General features: G+C 39.4%; 1 protein-coding gene across 1 annotated transcript in view; it reads left to right on the plus strand.

The window, feature by feature from the left end:
- npr2 (natriuretic peptide receptor 2) overlaps positions 1–20,123 on the plus strand; it is a 90,137-nt gene that overhangs the window by 37,462 nt on the left and 32,552 nt on the right. The window contains exons 7-11 of the mRNA XM_061734487.1: positions 4,505–4,589; positions 12,424–12,544; positions 14,629–14,703; positions 15,698–15,775; positions 18,785–18,889. Of these exons, the coding sequence (XP_061590471.1) occupies positions 4,505–4,589; positions 12,424–12,544; positions 14,629–14,703; positions 15,698–15,775; positions 18,785–18,889 (464 nt within the window). The remainder of the gene's footprint in view (positions 1–4,504; positions 4,590–12,423; positions 12,545–14,628; positions 14,704–15,697; positions 15,776–18,784; positions 18,890–20,123) is intronic.

Below are 20,123 nucleotides of genomic sequence, written 5' to 3' on the forward strand. Positions count from 1 at the left end.
CGACAGACAAACCACAGCAATTATAAATGTGTTGTGGTAAGAATGCAGGATAATGAGTGAAGGAGCAATAAATCTGAATCACAACTCAAATCTGAAAGCAACCGCAAATTACAAGGGAAATTCACAGTTGGGATGTTGCCTTTTCCACTTTGTCACTTTCAGGACGAAGGACACTGAATGACAGTAACGTTGAAGAAACATTTTAACACCCAACAATTTCACAAAATCTATCTTAACTGAAAAAGATCATTGAAAGGAAATACGAGCGCTCACATTGTATAATTACAAGGGAGGAGAAGCCGGTAGACAGGGGCTTTAGAGAACAAATGAAAATCTTTAAAGCAGCACAATGTAACTTTCAGCTTTTCTGAGTTTGGCGGCATCTTTTGGACAAAAGCGGTAGTGCTTTACCAGAAAGAACACTACGTTTCCCATGAGCACCAGCGTGTACTGCCGGAAAACTCCTGTCCTGTCCCGTCGCGTGCATTTGTTTTGAGAGAGGACGGGACGCTTTTCTGTTTCACCAAGTGAACAGACAGAACGCAAAAAAAAAGATGTTAAACTGCTGGAAAGGAACTGGAATTTACCGGGATACCTTAAACAAGGAAGCCAGGGAGCGGTATATGGAGAAAATAATGATTATTAACGGTCTGGATCCATATGAAATCCCTAAAGAATGGAGCTCCTCGTCGGAGCTGCACTCTTTAGAAGGATTTACTGCCGCAGTTCTGCACAACCGTCGTCTTCGGCTACCTTGTTTAGGAGTGTTTGGCAGCTGCTTTGGTAAATGTTTGACTCGCCATGTGTTTCAATAAATTTGTATAATAGTACAACATACAGTACATGTTTAGTATCCCTCTTACTTCTCTTTTCTTTTTTTTTGACTGCTATATTATGGTGAAGAGGCTCCGAGGCGTGAGCAATATTTTTGTTTTCCTCGTGAGATTATTTTTTTCCTCTGCAGCTACAAATAAGAGTTAATATTTTTTCCCCAACAAACTAGTTTTATCTGAAGATTGGGGTTAATTGCACCGCAGAGAGCTGAAAAAAAAATTAAGGTGGAAAAGTTACGTAGTGCCTCTTTAAAATAAAGAAAAACACATCAGAGAAAAAGAAGACTTACCAAACAAACAGAATGTGATTAGACGGTGTAGATCCTGAAAATTAGAGAACGTTCTTGAGTTGGATGCTGCATAAAGGTCCCATCTGTAGCACAGTCAAGTCTGACATGTCCCCAGTTTCACACGTTTCTCAAGTTTAAGCACGAAATGCTAGAGATTTGCTCATTTTCCTATTCTTTTACACCCGTGGTTATAGCTGTCGGGTTATTAGGATGTGGGTTGCTTCATATCCAACGCCAGCTTACAAGAGTGTCATCAGTCGAGGCTGGTAACGAAAACAAAGACATTCATAAACAAAAAACACAGTCGCGAATTGTGTGTCAGTGATTTTTAGAGATTCATTCCTAAAATGCTTCGTCCATCTGCCCTCAATCACTGTGGACCAGTTGCGCCGACATCCCACGCTGACATGGAGCAATTGTTATTGACCCACCTAAATATGCAAACAGGCAGCTTTCAGGTCCCGTTGTGGTTTGGTTACTGTTATGGAGTTAAAGATGCCGTTAACCACTGGCATCTGGACCAAGCAGTCAACACTGCGAGGATCATGTTCTTTAGGTCCTCAACTTGATGCAGCTGGGAATGCGAGAACGTCTAAAAAACACAGGCGAACGCCTCTGGGATTGTTTGAATTGCTGTTTACCTGACGCTGGCACACCAAGAACACTGCAGCGGGCTGTGGTATCACGGTTTCTCTTCACGCTGTAAACCTCAGATTTCTGGTACAAGCCGGAGATCTTGTTATCTCCAGAAATACTCAGGAGTGTCAGGAAGCCGAGTCCAGGGAACCAGTGGACCACTTTGTGGGATGGATTGAGAACAATCGCCTCATCTTGAAGTCAAGCCAAACGATACCACCATACTGGAAGAAGAGATGGAAGACCACAGACACCTGGGGGTTGCACGAGAAAAACTGAAGGTTTAAAAAAAAGAGTACCGTATTTTCCGCACTATAAGTCGCACCTTCAATGAATGACGGTTTTTAAAACTTTTTCCATAAGGCGCACCGCATTATAAGGCGCACTAAATATCTGGTAAAATATCGTACTATAGTGGCTGGGGTTGAGTTATGTATCTACCTGATGGAGCTGTGCTACAGGAAATGCTACAAAATCCTACAGCAAATGATAAAAAACAAGAAGAAAAGTACCATATGTCAAACTTTATTAACAAAATAAAAACCAGCTTTGCTCCGTCTCGTCAACGTCGCCATTATGCGAGTCAGCGTCGCTGCTGTTGTCTTGAACGTCTGTGATGATTCCTGACGTTTTTAGCGCCATTACTTTGGCGACACCAACTACATTACTCACAATCCCCCTGACTACAGTAACAGAAATTACTGTAATGATCATATATAAGGCGCACTGCCGGTTTTTGAGAAAATTAAAGGCTTTTAGGTGCGCCTTATAGTGCGGAAAATACGGTATACTGCTTTTTGAGGAAGTTTAGGATCTTTAACTTTGGAGGACTTGGAGCTGACAACACCTTTCTCCCAACACTGATTAAACAACAGAGGGCCCTCAGTCAGAGGTTTCTTCAAGTCTGCTTCAGCACCAGGAGAACATTCCTGCACACTTGTACAAGCTTCTACGTCTCTTTCAAATGTAACACTCAGGGGAACTGAAACCCTAAATCAATGTGAAGAATGAGCGGCAGCAGAGGTTGTGTCTTCTAGCTCAGCCGACATCTGGGCAAAATGATAACACCTCCACATGCAACAGAGGCGCTATGCATCTGCAAAGTAAAAATTACAACCTATGTTTACGTCATTGGAGACAACTTTGTTTGTGTTAATAAAACAAGATAAGAATGCAAACTTCTGCTTATCCAATGTGAGGATGTTATTAATTCAGCTCGGTATAGTATTTCTATAAGTTTAGACTCAAATGCTTTGTCTCAGTTTAAACCAACGTCCAATATCAATTCAGCATTGACAAGCTTTATAGCCGCCACGTATTTAAAGAAGAATCCCCTTTACATCTTCACTTTGATGCTGACGAAGTCACCTAGGAGACCAAGCTTTGCATACCTGCAGAGCTAAATTGGAATTGCTACGGCTGATGTCCCCCTAGACCACCGTCAGCATCGCTGACTGGAAAAACATGCCCTGAAAAACCGACGGTTTTGCTTGAAATAACGACTCCATCACTGTTGATCAAGATTGGACCTAGGGCTGGGCGATATGGACCAAAAGTCATATCTCGATATTTTCTAGCTAAATGGCGATACTCAATATATATCGATATTTTTTCTGTGCCATAATTGGGGTTTCCCCCAAAGCATTATAGCATAGCATCTCTGTTAGCTTCATTTTTTTCTGAGGCAAACCCTTAAAAAAACAGTCAGTTTTAATACAAAGCCTCGTGCCAAATGTCACACACGTTCCTTTATTAACAGAGGTCTGCACAATATCAAAATGTATAAAACAAATGAAATAAAAATAAACTGCCTGCATATATAGAATAAAAATGCTTCTTGAATAAAATAAAACAAATATCCCTTTCCTGCATAACAATAAGATTAAAATACACTGTGCAATTAATACAATGTAGACAGTGACAGGCAGACTTTTCCACTGAGGTTGACAGTTGTGCAAATAACAAAACATTTGTGCAAATCTCAAATAAAACATTCAAGTCAATTTGTCACAAAATAAGCTATATCAAAATCATATATATATATTTTTTTTTAATCGATATAAACGATATTGTCTCATACCATATCGCATTTGAAAATATATCGATATATATTAAAATCTCGATATATCGCCCAGCCCTAATTGGACCCCACAGATACCCCGGACAACTGGAAAGTCATTTGATGCAGAATAAATGCTAATAGTGTCCTTTCTTCCTGTGGATGAAACCCAGATAAAAACGGGTGTTACTTACTTTGTCCAGAGTTAAAAGAACGTTCTTTATCTGCATGACGGAGACGGTTGTCTCCATTTACAACTCTGTTGCAGCTTTCTGTAGAAATGCCTTCTAATAGTTCAGTCATCTTCAGCCAAATTCTGCACTAATAGCATCTACAGTAGCTTTACACACTTTGATCTTAAATAAACCGTTTAACCATAATAGAGAAGTGGAACACTTTAAATGATGTTTCTCTAATTATGACTACGATCTTATCCACTCATTTACTGCAGGTGGTATAATCTGACTCAATTACGGTTTTAAATATACATCAGGGATATCAGAGCTGTGTAATTGCATAGGATTGTTCTGAGATTACCACAGTGGTGCAGCTGAGCACCAGCAAGTCACAGCTGGGATTGTCATAACACACCATTTTTTTTTTCTCTTTATTTTTAAAGATGCAAACGTGGACATCTGTTGAACATATAAGGATATAAATGTCCTTTTGTCTTCTCCTGCGTTCAGGTCACCTGCCAGTTCTGGGGATCGTGGCCGTGGGATCCGGCTTGGCGCTTATCATTTTTGGAATCTCCAGTTTCCTCATTTACAGGTGAGCCTGATCGCGCTGAAGCCGATGCTTCCTGTCGGTGCCACTTTTAGCTCAAACAGACGAATTGCCTTTTTGGATTTTATTTCATGAGGTAAAAAATGAGAGAAGAGAGTGAAGCGGTGGGGTAGAAAGGGCAGAAGACACAGACATCTGTTTGAAACAGGATTTATGGATTGTGCTGCTACGTATATGCTGGTGCGGTATTTATAAAGTTGTTGCTACAGCAACGGCTCAGCAGGTGACAGCATTAAAGCAGTTGGGAAGTGTGTTTGAGCTGCAGAGCGAGCTCGTGCATTGGACCCAAGCAACAGTCAGCGCCACTCTCTCTTAATGATCGTTATTATGTTCAGTGAGTTTGTTTTCTCTGCCCTGCAGGGAAGCTAAATGCCACTAATTGGAATAAGTCGCACACCCTTTACGTCAAAGAAACGTGTTTTCTAGTTGATGTTAGTGAACCTTTCAAAACATTACGTACTCTGTTTGAGTGCTGTCATTAAGTGTTTTGTCTTATTACAGCCTATCAAGAGAAGTAAATACACGGTTTCTTCCTCACACTTAGAAACAAACCTTTTTTTTATATATATTTTCTGGGAAAACTGGAAGGAAAGAAGTCAGGCAACAGTTGGTGGAGGACACTGAAACAGCCTGAAATCTCAATTTGACCATATTAGCTATAGAAATAAATGAAATCGACTCGACTGGAGTGAAATCTCAAGGAGATGGAGTCAAAAGGAATTTGCATTCATGACTTCTTGCCCGCTGACTTGAAACAAGTTAATATTAGAAACAGAATTAAAAAAAAAAAAAAAAAAAAGGAAGAAAAGGCAGATCTTTCCACTTACTTTCATGGCTGACATCGACTTTTTCCACAGCAGACAAAAATGAGATCATGTAAGAAGTGTAACCTTAAATCCCAAAACCTTGAGCTGCTCATTAAAGCCGATTTTATTTCACAGACATGACAGGAACTGAATAACATGAACAACATCAGGCTGATGCATCAATACATCAATACAGAACGTGTGTGTGTGTGTGTTGTGTATTTTAATTAACTGTAGTTCATATTTAACCACACATTATACACATTATTTTGTGATTATCTGTTCAGGGAAAGTATTTATTTGTAATTAATACCGCCAAGCTATTTGTTGTACATGTATTTTTAAGATAAAATAGTTGCCTGCTGCCTTCCTAACGGTTTAACTGTTAAAGCAAAGCAAAATTAAATTGTTTCAGTGTCCCCGAGTGGCACCCTCTACATGTTTACGCTGTTGAATTAAGACTTGTTTAATTACACAAGCAGCAAATCTTGCATGCCCAAGTAATTAAACTGTACTGAGTTTAAAACCCCAGTGAATGTCACGGGTCATATCTGCAGTTAATGAAAGGAAAGCAGTGTTTTTCTGGGGGTTTTGTCTTTAAGTGTGTCTTTGCATAGGCAGTTAACATCATTAACCTGTTAATTCATTGATCTTTAAGAGGAGGTGATTAACACATCACTGCACAGATAACACATCACACCGGTAATCTTTTCTAATACTGACCATTAACACAAACGAGTGTTAATCACCAGCCAATCAGAATGGATTTTGATCGGAGGAGTGGTGGAAGAAAGATGGAGGAGCAGCTATCCGCCCGAGGTAATTCCACTAACACTGAATCTGACTTTATTATTTCCAACAAATCAAATACCTACTGTATCAGATTATTGGAGGAAGAGGGTACATTTAATCCTCGATAAATGAGACTTTTCTTTCTCCCTTATTTTTTTTCATTTCTTCATTTTTTTCAGATCAGAGTTCAGCAAGCGCTACACGGTTACCCAACCCGGTAGTTAGTTTTCTGCTTTCTAGTAGGTAAGTTTCTGTTTTGGATCTGAGGCTGACATTAATGGACTTCATGGCAACAGGTATCTACTTCTGTTGTGGGGAATTCAATTAAAGAACTGTGATATTTTGATCTGACTTGCAGTTTAATAATGATAATAATAATATACAGAGAGCCAATTTCAACTACTTTATGTAACTTTATGCTTCCCAAGTCCATCAATGTTCAAGCAAAAACCTTCAAAATGAATTTGAGCTTTTCTGTTTCAGTCTTTTTAACACTAAAAGCTAACAAATCACTTCCTGTTTTTTCAGACACCTGCAAGACTTAGCTGATGGACAGAGAGGTAGACAGCAGCGACTGCTGAGGGGCCCTTATATTCACAACTTGACCAAAACGCCATTAAATGCTTCATCGCAGCCAGTCGTTACACAGATCAGAGGACACCTGGGTTCCCCAACATCACTGTGCAATTTACTTTAGATATTCATGTTTAATTCTTATATTTTTGATAAAAAAAGAAAATTATTGTAATTACTTAGTATCAACTATTTACTGCTGTGTTCATGCTACTCTTTCAGATTCATTAAGATAAACACTATTTTATTAGATTTATTGAATTCCATCAAGTTTTGGGGATTTAAGTTGAGCTTTATGTCGTAAAGTTGGCCTGTATTATGATATCACTGATGAGATGTAAATAAGAAAAGGATGGGATGTCTGGCTGGGTAGATTTGGTATTACATTACCTTTCTGACACGCAGTTATTGAAAATGTAAAATGTCACCAAATAAAAAATGAAATAAAAAGCGACCTGATCATCTGCACCTATGTGTTGCTTCTTTAACTAATTTTTCTATGAAATTAGGACCAGTTGTGTTTACATTTTACACTTTTGACTTGATGAAATAACTAGAGCTGGGTATCGATTCAAATGTCAAGAATCGATTCGATTCCGATTTTTAAGATTCAGAATCGATTATCACCATTTGATTCGATCCGATCCGATTTGATTCGATATTGATTTGGGTTAGTGTTGCCTGGTTTATATGACTGTAAAATAACTATTGAAATAACTAAGAAATAAATAACTCAAATAGGCATTTCAATATCCATTTAAAGTGCAAAAAAACAAAGAAATTGCAACAGCTCAAGCAGTAAACAAATGATTTTAGCTTGTCTAATTTATTCTGTCACCAGACACACCGTTTGCCATGAAGATCCTGGCATTTTTCAGGTATTTCATGACAAACCGTGTCCGATAACAGAGAAACCAAACAAGCTATAGTAAACATAGATAATATGAACTTCATTGAACTAATATAACATTTAGAAATTTAAGCTGAAATGTCCAGCATTTTCTCTAAAGAAAAGTTAATTTAGTTCAGGAGTTTTCAAAACTACTGGGACTACTGGGATATAAGTTCACCAGGCAAAAATGTAATGATGGAAAAAAAAAATAAATTAAAAAAAAAAAAAAAAAAAATTAATAAAAAAAAAATAAAAAATCGATCTTTAGACATACATATCGATTTTTAGGAATTAATATGAGAATCGATTTAGAATCAGAAAATCGATTTTTTCAACACAGGCCTAGAAATAACTATTCATTAGTGGTTTTTTTTTAAACAGTATTATTTTACATCTAAGACTGTTCAATTGTGTGTGGAGGAGCTTCGATCTGAGCCGCCGGGCGGCTGGCTGCTCTCAGTTGATTTTGGAGACTGCTGGGCAGCAGGAGTGTGAGGGGATGTGGAGCGGAGCCGCGGTGGCTCTGTTGTTTTAATGGAGGGGTTGGTCCAGCAGAGGTATTCACAAATGGGACTCGTGAAACAATAGGCCCAGTGTGGAGCCCCGCGCTTTGCCCCCCTCCACAGCTGCCAGAGGTCTCCAAAGAGCCTCTTTAAATAGAAAAGGAACTTTTTTCTTTTTTAATGCTGGATGGAGTTAGAAGGCACTCGTGCTTTAATGCCCTAAAAATGTTAGAAAGCACCAGATTATCCTTTATGTTATCGGGAAGAAAAAGAAAAAAAAACTTTTTTTGGGGGGGCGGGGGTTGCAACAACCTGGTGCAGGGAATGGCTAAAACATGGTGATATGCAAACACTGCAATAATTTCCTGCAGCCATCTGGAAGTGTTTTACACCTTTCAGATTTCCCTGGAATGCTTGGTGCTCTGCTCATTTTTCATTTCTAAGTGTCTGAAACCAAAACTGAATCCTCCACCCCCTTACCCAGATGAAGAAGAGGAAGAAAAACAAGCAAATACAATTAAATTTAGAACCATCCACAGCGGTGGAGTTTTATTTTTGAACACATTCTTGTTGTAAATCATTTAATGTTGAGAAACAACAGCTCCTGAGACATTTGGCCCAGATGTGTTCATTTGCTGGAATGTCTCCTCTTCTCCGCGGAGCCTGCCAGTCAGACTGATGCTCGTAAATAACACTCAAAACGTGTCAAAACAATCGCTGACAGCAAAATTAGGAGATGTATTACTCTGCTTTGGCTTTGCAGACATTTGTAAACAAATGATATATTAAAAAAAAAAGCTTTTCTCCATTATGTGGGGGAAAAAAGTGGCATGGTACTAGAAAAACTTTAAATGTTTACAAATCATTCTCACCTACGTTGCTTTCAGCTGCATTGTGTCTTACATTTTTCTTCTTAAACCGCGTCTGACCCAGTGGCGTCAATTCAGTGGAAGCTAAGGTATGGCAAGGTTACGAGACACAGAACTTAACTAGAGTATCAATCAACACGTCCAGCAAATACTCATCACACAAGTCTGCTATGGAGCTTATCTATGTGGTCAAGAACATTTTCGAACTTTTTCAAATGCAGTCTCACTCACTGCAAAGACTCAAAATCTTACCAGGAATATTTGTCTTATTTCTAGTTAAAATGTCTAATTTTTAGTCAAAAAATCTCATTACACTTAAAACAAGAGTCATCACCAGAAAAATAACTTATAAATGGTTATTTGACCATTTTCACCTGTTTCAAGTAAATTTTCACTTGAAATAAGTAGAAAAATCTGCCAGTGGGACAAGATTTATCTTCTCATTACAAGCAAAAACATCTTGTTCCACTGGCAGATTTTTCCACTTATTTTAAGTGAAAATTTACTTGAAACAGGTGAAAATGGTTGTTTTTGAGTCTTGTCTTAAATGTAATGAGATTTTTTTTTACTAAAAATTAGACATTTTAACTAGAAATAAGACAAATATTCTTAAGATTTTGAGTTTTTGCAGTGTATAATAACTAGTGAAATCGATCATGTTGTTTTGATTTGCATTTGTAGTTATTCTATATGTATTAAAGGGATTGTGACATGAAAAACACATTTTTCTTGATTTTTTGTGTTTTGTTGGGTGTCTTGACATCAATTACACCCAAAAAACAACGAACTTTTAACATTCAGTGTATTGTGTGCTTTCTGGGATTTTCCGCATAACTATGCAAAAACGGCGCATGTGGTTTGGTGGCGGATCGTTACGTAACGATCCGCTAAATCACCGCCCCCTCCACCCAGCTCCCTGCCTCCTCTCCTCTCCAGCGCACCATAAAGGCTGATTTATGGTTCCGCGTTACACCGACGCAGAGCCTACGGCGTAGGGTTACGCGGCGACGCGCAACGTACGCTGAACCCTACGGCGTATGCTCTGCGTCGATTTAACGCGGAACCATAAATGAGGCTTAACACGCCTCTTTTGTTCTAATCACCGGAGGAAAACTGCTAAGAAGACCCGCGGCCACTGACTGGACTTAAGATAAGGGGACAGTGCTGCTTGCATGCCTTTATTTTTATGATTGTTTGCTGTGGTTCGCCCTCCTGCTTTTCCGTGCATGCTTCGCCTGTCGCTCTCCGACGCCGCTGTGAGCGTATGGCTGGAGGAGGAGGAGGTTTGGAGGAGGAGCGGAGCAATGATTGACAGGAAAGGGGGGAAAGGAAGCATTTTTCACGGCGCAAAAAAACACTGTAATAAAAAGCCAGGAAAAGATTACTAGAGTGAAGTTTTTCTTGTTACACTCTTTTAGACACATTTGAGGGATGTTGCCCAAGACTTTTAATAGTGTTAAAAGCATGTTAAAAATGATGTCACAATACCTTTAAGTAATAGTATAATCAATAGAAATAGACACAGAGTAATTCCATAAATGTATTTAAAAAACAAACATTTACATTTTCCCTTGAAGCCAAGGTTTGGCGGCTGCCGTACCTTCATACCCAATTGACGCCCCTGGTCTGACCCTCACGTAGTGACGACTGGCAATACGAATGCCGTCACACCCCCCCATTACCTCCCTGCACAGTTTATGCCTCCACTTGTGTCGTCCTTCCTCGTTGGCTGTGGCCAGTTACAGCCAATGAGGCTTGCAAGGTGGGCCATTAGGGCTTGTGTTATTATATAGAAAATAAACCTTTGACTGCAAGTAAACACACTGAACAGAAGGGCTGAATGTGGAGGGGAAAGGGCGGACTAGAGGCCCAAATCAGCTTCTCTCGATTTGATTTGATTCAAGCAAAATTACCAAATCAAATGAACTGCATCTCCTCCAACCTCCCCAAAAGAGAATAATTTCATCCATACTGAAATAATGGCGCCTATGTTCCCTAATTTGTGCTAAACGTCTGCTTTCAAGAGCCCAGGGTAAGCTAATGATTGGGAACATTTCTCAGACAGAAAGTGTTGTGCTGAAAAGAAATGTGTAGCACTTTTCACCCTGAATTTGGTTCTTACATCTGTAACTAATATCTGCTGAAACACTCATACTGTAGTTCTCATCACACAGGCATGTCTGGCTAGTTTATTCTTTGCTTTGAAGATGCCATCATTTTTTGCAGTTCTTGTTCTGGGAAACCAAAGTAAAAGGCATGCAAATCACCCGAGTCCGTGTTGTTGCTTCCTTTTGACTCAACATCTTCAAGCACAGCTTTAATACCGTCATGAATGAATCCGTTTATTGACCGTTCAGCATCAGCTTTGCCCCATTTTGCTCACATTTTACCATATTTAAGTATTTTATTAAATGAAAGAGTAATTTGTCCAGGTCAGGGGTCGGCAACCCGCGGCTCCAGAGCCGTATGCGGCTCTTTAGCGCCGCCCTAGTGGCTCCCTGGAGCTTTTTCAAAAATGTTTGACCTTTTTTTTTTCCTTTTTTTCTTCTTTTTTTCCTTTTTTTCTTCTTTTTTTTCTTATTTTTTTTCTTATTTCCTTTCCTTTTTTTCTCTTTTTTTTCTTTTTTCCTTTTTCTCTTTTTTCTTTTTTCTTCCTTTTTCCTTTCCTTTTTAATCTCAACATTTCGACTTTTTCTCGAAATTTTGACTTTTTTCTCGACATTTCGACTTTTTTCTCAACTTTTTTCTCGTGATTTGAATTTCAACATTAATCTCGACATTTCGACTTTTTTCTCAAAATTTCGACTTTTTTCTTGATATTTCGCCTTTCGCCATTTGCCTTTATTCTAAGGCTTATACATACAAGACTTTTCATTTTTTGCGGCTCTAGACATATTTCTTTTTTGTGTTTTTGGTCCAATATGACTCTTTCAACATTTTGGGTTGCCGACCCCTGGTCCAGGTGAATATAGAGAAAAGCAGTTTTCAACTTGACCAAGTTTCATTAAAAAGAGTGTATATTCAACAACATGAAGGTCAGTCAATTAAAGTGCTGTGGATGTGCTTGATGTGAAGTATTCTATAATCAAAACTGAGATGACAATTTCATGAAACAGCACCAGATCAAACAGAACGGAGTGAATGGAGCAAACGTATTCTTCCTTTACTCTGACTGGTGAGATTAAATTGAAGTTGCTTTGAAGTGAAACCACAACCGAGCAGACCACCTTGCCTGTGGAGGATTTCTCATTTTCGTGGTCACCTCATAGTTAAAGAATCTGCTGAAGGAACTCCAACCAAAACGACTTTGTATGAGATGATCCGTCTGTTCTTTGTGCTGCTACATCCTTGCTGATTTCACCACCTGGTCTCTCCTTTTCACAGGAAGCTGAAGCTGGAGAAGGAGCTGGCCGGGATGCTGTGGAGGATTCGGTGGGAGGACCTTCAGTTCGAAAGCCCTAATAAATACCACAAACGAGCCGGCAGTCGGCTGACCCTCTCACAGGTAGGGGGTCTCCAACAAGTCTGTTGTTATCCCCGATTGGTTTTTCTGTAGAAAACAATCATACAAAATGAGTGGGACATGACCCCCTAGGGCTGGGCGATATATCGAGATTTTAATATATATCGATATATTTTCAAACGCGATATGGTACGAGACAATATCGTTTATATCGATTATTAAAAAATCTTTTTTTTAATGATTTTGATATAGCTTATTTTGTGACAAATTGACTTTAATGTTTTATTTGACATTTGCACAAATGTTTTGTTATTTGCACAACTGTCAACCTCAGTGGAAAAGTCTGCCTGTTACTGTCTACATTGTATTAATTGCACAGTGTATTTTAATTTAATTGTTATGCAGGAAAGGGATATTTGTTTTATTTTATTCAAGAAGCATTTTTATTCTATATATGCAGGCAGTTTATTTTTATTTCATTTGTTTTATACATTTTGATATTGTGCAGACCTCTGTTAATAAAGGAACCTGTGTGACATTTGGCACGAGGCTTTGTATTAAAACTGACTGTTTTTTTAAGGGTTTGCCTCAGAAAAAAATGAAGCTAACAGAGATGCTATGCTATAATGCTTTGGGGGAAACCCCAATTATGGCACAGAAAAAATATCGATATATATCGAGTATCGCCATTCAGCTAGAAAATGACTTTTGGTCCATATCGCCCAGCCCTATGCCCCCCCCACTGTAATTATGAGCTGCGTACATACCCTCCAATAAAAGCCCTTGACACTGGGTCCACAGCTATCGTTCACAGAGGAATCATCACCACAATGACAAACAAAGTTTGTTCCAGGGTTATAATAGTTTTGAATTTTTCATTTTAGTTTAGTTTTTTTTCGATTTGACTTTTTCTCCTTCAATTCAGTTAGTTTTAATTCGTTTTTAGGGTGGGTTTGCTAGTTTTTATTAGTTTTTATATTTTCAAAAATGCTTAGTTTTAGTTTAGTTTTTATTAGTTTTAGTTTTAGTTTTAGTTTTTTGACGTCACGGACCGTGAGGCGTTCAGGTGCCGTAGCTGTCAGTTGGAGATAAACGGCCAGAGCGGAATAAATTGATCATACCAAGAGGCTTATATTGACAGGGACGAAAACGGAGGAAATTATATCTATAATTTCAGTTAGTTTTAGTTAGTTTTCTAAACACGCAATGTAGTTTCAGTTAGTTATCGTTTTTGTCTTTTAATTTTCGTTTTTTATTTAGTTCAGTTAACGAAATTGTTTTTTCAATTTTAGTTTTCGTTATTTCGTTCGTTTTCGTGAACGATAATAACTCTGGTTTGTTCTGATGGAGAAGCATTTTGTCTTTTCCTTTTTCTTTTCTAATGAAAGGCAAAGATGCAGCCCCGAAGGGCTCCAGATCTTGTGCGAGTTTACACATTCCTGAAAGCTTTCCCAGTGGTTTGTTCAAGGTAGCTGGGTTTGCAGTGGCAGACGCGTATTAAGTGATTGTTAAAATAAGCTCTCGTCTGGCCCCGCTCCCCCTCCATGCAGCATATAAAACCTCATCAAGATCTTCAAGGATCAGGTTCTGTCGTCTGGGAGCTAATGCATCTCCTTTGGCTCTCATTTCATCCCACACGTGCAAGCGTTCATGAAAAGCACATGCACACGCCTTTTTCATTACTGATTCGTCGCCCAGGTCCTGCGATAGTGCGTGCAGATGTGTGTGCGTACGCGGGTGTGAGTGGAAAACAGTGATTTTTCCAAGCCCCGTGTATTTTCCAGTGTGCCATGTGTTACCAATACTTCTATACAAATGTGTAGGTGACTGTGTCTGGCTGTCTGTATGCAGCTCGCCCACATGAATTTATTCACTCCGTGTGCACTGCAGACATTAACTCCAAGGTCTTTCAGCAGAAACGAAATATCATATTTTCTCAAGTATAAGAAGGGAACTGTGTGTTTTCTTTTGCCTCACAGAGTACAGTCATGTCTTAGTGGCTGCATCTTTTTTCGAGACCCAGGTTGCAACTAAGTGGAAGCACATTATTAAATGGACAAGATTTAATCCTCTTTGCTCTAATAGCCACACTCCAACTGACAATTCTTTCTTTTCCACCTTCTCAGAGAGGCTCCAGCTACGGCTCCTTGATAACTGCCCATGGAAAATATCAGCTATTTGCAAAAACTGGCTATTTTAAGGTAAGGCTTAGTGAGTTCTGACATTTTCAACTCCTGCACACTCCTTTTCCCACCCACACATGTGCACACTCACAGAGAAAGCCGGGGAGCTGGAGAGTCGAGAGAAAGAGAGTGTGGGCGAATTTAGGTAGTTGGTTTTAATGTGAGCTGCAGAATGCGTCAATTTTCATTTTCTTTTCTTTTTCTCTGGTTCCAACATCCACGCAGTCTGGAGATGACCATCAAATTGTTGCTGTTAATTTGTCTGGTGGAAGATGGAAGGGGTGTGGGGAAAGGTGGTGACGCAAAGACGATGGCTGTCTTTGTTTTTAGCCAAATGATGCAGGTGTTTATGTAACTGTTAAGGTGATGGCACGGCTTAAACCTTTCAGAGATTATTCTGAAAAGTATCACTGGTCAGAGGTGATTCAATTCAAGCACAAACACGGTGATATCACAGCCTGAACAAGCTGCAGATACTGGAAACTAAGCCTTGAGCTGTCAAAAACACGGCCATCATCGTCTCCTGACTGTTTAGCTCCCGTTTAATAAAAGTGGAAACTCCCACAGGAACTCAAACTCACACTTTGACAGCCAGCCTTATCTCATAATTATCCCCAACTGTATTTTTCTCCAGCCAGTCACATCATTGGCTCTGAGGAGTTCTCCCTGGATCCTCTGTTTACATCCGATACTCTTTTTCCTCTGCAGCAAAACTAAAACTAGACTAAAATAGGCTCCAAATGCACCTTTAGGCTGAGCCTGAATGTTGCCTGTTTTACTCACTTTCCTCCTGTTCTCGTTTTAGCTCTTTATGTTAACTATTGTAAGTGTAATATTCTTGCCATTTTTTTTTAAACACTATATTTATTGCCATTTTTTTCAATTATTACAACAATACAGTCATCTGTTAATAAAATGTACAATAAAATAAAAAAAAAACAATGAAAAAAATTCTTGCCATTTAATGCTGTGCCTCCCGTCGGCCTCACCGCTGCTCTCATGTTGCACACAGGGGAACCTGGTGGCCATCAAACACGTCAACAAGAAGAGGATAGAGCTGACAAGACAGGTCTTAATGGAGCTCAAGCATGTGAGTATTTCCCGAAAGCTTCAAGTTGTGTTCACAGGTGGGAATTGTAGGACACAATTGCTAATGAAGGAAATCCAATCAAAGATATTTAAAACTGAGCCCCCCCCAGAAATGATCCATGTGTCTCATGTATAACCAGTACTTGAGTTGTAAAAATAAATCAGGAGGGATGGTGGATTTTATCATATGGGGACAGATAATTTGTGCTGATTACAAATAATATAATATATTACAAATAATAGCACTGACCAAAACACCTGCAGAAATACTGCAGGAATGACATAGCAGCAGTTAAATGCAGCCTTCTGTAAGCTTTAAATATCCACTGGGCTTACATCAAATACATCAAAACACAACAATAAAAAACACTTTTCTGAACTTAATAAGTAAGTAAAATGGATCACTGCAAAAACTCAAAATCTTAACAAGAATATTTGTCTTATTTCTAGTTAAAATGTCTCATTTTAGTAAAAAAATCTCATTAGAGTTAAAACAAGACTCATCATTGGAAAAATCAACAATTTTCACCTGTTTCAAGTAGATTTTCACTTGAAATAAGTAGAAAATCTGCCAGTGGAACAAGAATTATTTGCTTGTAATGAGAAGATAAATCTTGTCCCACTGGCAGATTTTCCTACTTATTTCAAGTGAAAATTTACTTGAAACTTGTCAAATAAGTTATTTTTCTGGTGATAATGGCAGTTTTACAGGGGGGATGATTTGGACCGTTTTTATTCCAGGGGGGATGCCATCCCCCCTCATCCCCCCTCATCCCCCCTCAACTCCAGTACTGTGTATAACTTCCACAGAGTAAAAGAATAATCTGCTTATTTTAGATTACCCGCATGGGTTTCTAATTGCACATTGAATAAAGTGCAAACACTTTTGATCCCTAATGAGACATCACTGCAAGCAGGAGTTCTGAGCTACTAAAATATTGTTATTCAGTGCTGCAGCTGAACCGTCATTCATAATCTGCACCATTATTGAATAATCTGGACATCTGTCCTGGATTATATGATTACAGCTTCTAATTCATTGTTCTCATTTTATTTATTTTCCCTTTGTACTGTATCATTTTACTACTCTCTTGTTATTTGCGCATATTGTTATAAAACGTTATTAACGCTTCCCAGGGAGGATGGTTTGGTGATGGAAACTCCGGCATGGCACAGAGAGAACCCTCACTTTAACATCTCAGTGAGGGCGGTGGATGTTAGCGGAGAATGCTCACCTTACTTAGGCCCCGTTTACACGGAGCAAAAACGGACACGTTTTCATGCGTTTTGGCCGTTCGTTTACACGAAAACGGAGCTCAAAGTCTCCAAAAACGATAATTTCTGAAAACTCCGGCCAAAGTGGAGATTTTCAAAAACTCAGTTTTCACGTTTGCGTCTAAACAGAGGAAAACGGAGATTTAGGCTTCAGAACGTCACATTATGCAACAGAAACGTCACCAGCATCATGTGTGCGACTTGTGTTTACAATTTGTTTGGCCACCGTCAATATTTTCTTGTATTTTACCTGTTTTATATTCTAAAGTCACACTTAAAATAACTCCACTTCTCTGTCACTCCAAACGAAAGACTTGGAAGTAACTGGCAGTCCAGGCTGATTTATGGTTCCGCGTTACACCAACGCAGAGCCTACGGCGTAGGGTACGCGGCGACGCACACCGTACGTAGGCTACGCCGTCGATTTAACACGGAACCATATTATTCAGGCTTCACACGTGTCATTTGTTGACGGTTTTTTCCAGGATTCTGATTGGCTAGCATGACTTTACGCTTCTCGTTACACTGCCCCCTGCAGGTTTGGATGCTCATAGCACACCTCAACAGCATATTTATGCGGGTTCGTGTAAACGAAGAGATTTTGAAAACGATCTCGTGTAAACGATGGAATTTTTCAAAACGTAGAGGGGGAAATATCCGTTTTTGTAAATACCCGGCTATGTGGAAACGTGGCCTTAGTCTTTGCTTCAGTAAACTGTCTCAGCGCTGAATGTTCTGTCATTCTGCGAGAGCTGCAGCGACTCTGGAGGACAGCAGTCGGTGGCCTCTCAGTGAGTCGGCCGGCACACAGGGGAGGGCAGCTGCTGTCGGAGCTGGAAGCTTTTCAGATGCCCCGGGGAGGCTGATCGACTGTCAAACCTCAGTCCATGAAAAAGCCAACCAGATGGGGGAAGAGAGACGGGGCCTGCCAGTGGAAACTTAACCACTTGTCTTCCAGTGCTCCTCCTCTCCCCCCTCGGCTCTCCTCCCCTCCAACTAAAGTGCAGCCAGGGAAATTAAATAGGCCAAAGGGTAGGCTAACACCTCGCGAGCTGTGAAATGGGAGCGACTGGAACCCCTGTCACTCACTGTACTCCAAAAGAAAAAAGTACGATGCTCAAACTCGCCGGCTTTTAAGTTTCACATTGTCTGCAGAGGCATGTTGCTCTCTCTCTCTGTCAGCACTCATATGAGTTTCAGTAAAAAGCTGAGGAGCATGTTCATGCAGCCTGTGTATGCAAAAAAAAGAAAATGTTCCCTCGTAATAGTTCGGCCTTGACCGTATGTTTTTCAGTACTAGTTTGTGTTTTTGTATTGTAAAACCAGTGATTATACCGCTCTCGCTCCACTCTGTTATTCCAGCTCGTACATCCTCTCAACACCTCCACGTTTTTTTTCTTTTTTTCTTTTTTCATCATCCTGCAGCACACTGGCTCATTCATAGCCTCCAAGGGCAGTTCATGCACATGCACATGTTTCATCTGGTTTCCCTGAGCAGGAATGCCTCTCAACACTTAGAGAAAAACACAGTGCCAGCTAGTCAACTGCAAATAGACTATTTTGATGAACTGCTGGCAGCGTTATTCTCAAAAACTTTGTACATAAACCAACCGTCAGTCTCTCACTCCCCCCACCCCCACCCCCGTTCGTCCTCTGTTTCCACGGGGGATTGGGAATGTGATGTTTGGAAAGAGTTACACTCGCAGTTGCAGTGTGTTTGTGTGGTTATTTTCAGATGAGGGACGTTCAGTTTAACCATCTGACCAGGTTCATCGGGGCCTGCATCGACCCTCCCAACATCTGTATCGTCACAGAGTACTGCCCCAGAGGCAGCCTGCAGGTACGCTGGATTACACTTTCTATTACACTGTGCGTGATGATATTGACTCTAGACGGCTGTTTATTCTGACGTGTGAGACTTTCACCCTAAAGATGACTTCAGCACCAGTTTTATACAGAAGACTTTTTTTCACAGCACCAGTCTCAAAGTCACTCATGATCCAAAAAGGAAATTACACAAACACTCATGCTTAAAACCTGCGGGATTCATACATTGAGAAGAATAGTGAAGTCAGTGAGGTATGTTAGAGAGTAGGCCTGTGTTGAAAAGATCGATTCTCCGATTTTAAATCGATTCTCATATTAATTCCTAAAAATCGATTCATATGTCTAAAGATCGATTTAAAAAAAAAAGAAAATAATAATAAATCGTTTTTTTTCCATCATTACATTACAATTTTTGGTACTTTTTTGTTTATGCCCAAAAAAGGAATATTTTGTTGGACACGAGAATAACTGGTGCCATGTTTTTGCCTTTAAATATGTTTAAAGGTATGAAAACATTAAAGTTTTCAGTTATAATTGCATAAATTGTCTATATTTCTTTGCTTTATATACTCTCTTGGGGTTACATTTAAATAAATGTTAAAAACCAAATTCTCATAAATGGGGAAAAAATAAAAGCGATTTCTTTCGTCCTCTGTTTCCTCCCTGGATCTGTTTGGTAATTCTGACCCACACGATGTTTCTGAAAGCAGTTCTATCAGCATTCTGGGAGCTGATTGGTCCTTACAGCATCATTATCTACCAATACTTGCTGTCGAATCTCAATATAATACTAGTATTAATATGTTGCATTACTAGAAAGTCATATAATTCATGCAACAGCTGAAAAAACAGTTTTATTAACACTAACCCAAATCAATATCGGATCGAATCGAATCGTGATAATCGATTCTGAATCTTAAGAATTGGAATCGAATCGATTCTTGATATTTGAATCGATCCCCAGCCCTATTAGAGAGTATGCTGGAGTCGTTTCTTATTTATCCAGGTCATGGTCATCCTCTTAGCCTTTAATCAAAGAAAACTGGACTTCTTTTTTCCTGGTCTGTGAAGCTATTTCTCGCTCCATCCAGAAGGCATTAATAAATGTTAGTCTTTCTTTGAATGCACTTTCTTCCTGATAAGATTGACATGTTAAACAAACGTGTTCTCGGCCACTTTTCATGGCATTGCTAAACTTTCTGGGGGAAGAAAACAAAACACTGATAACGTTGGACTTTGTCACTCAA

Source organism: Cololabis saira, chromosome 11 (genome assembly GCF_033807715.1).
Source record: "Cololabis saira isolate AMF1-May2022 chromosome 11, fColSai1.1, whole genome shotgun sequence".
NCBI classification, from domain to species: Eukaryota; Metazoa; Chordata; class Actinopteri; order Beloniformes; family Belonidae; genus Cololabis; species Cololabis saira.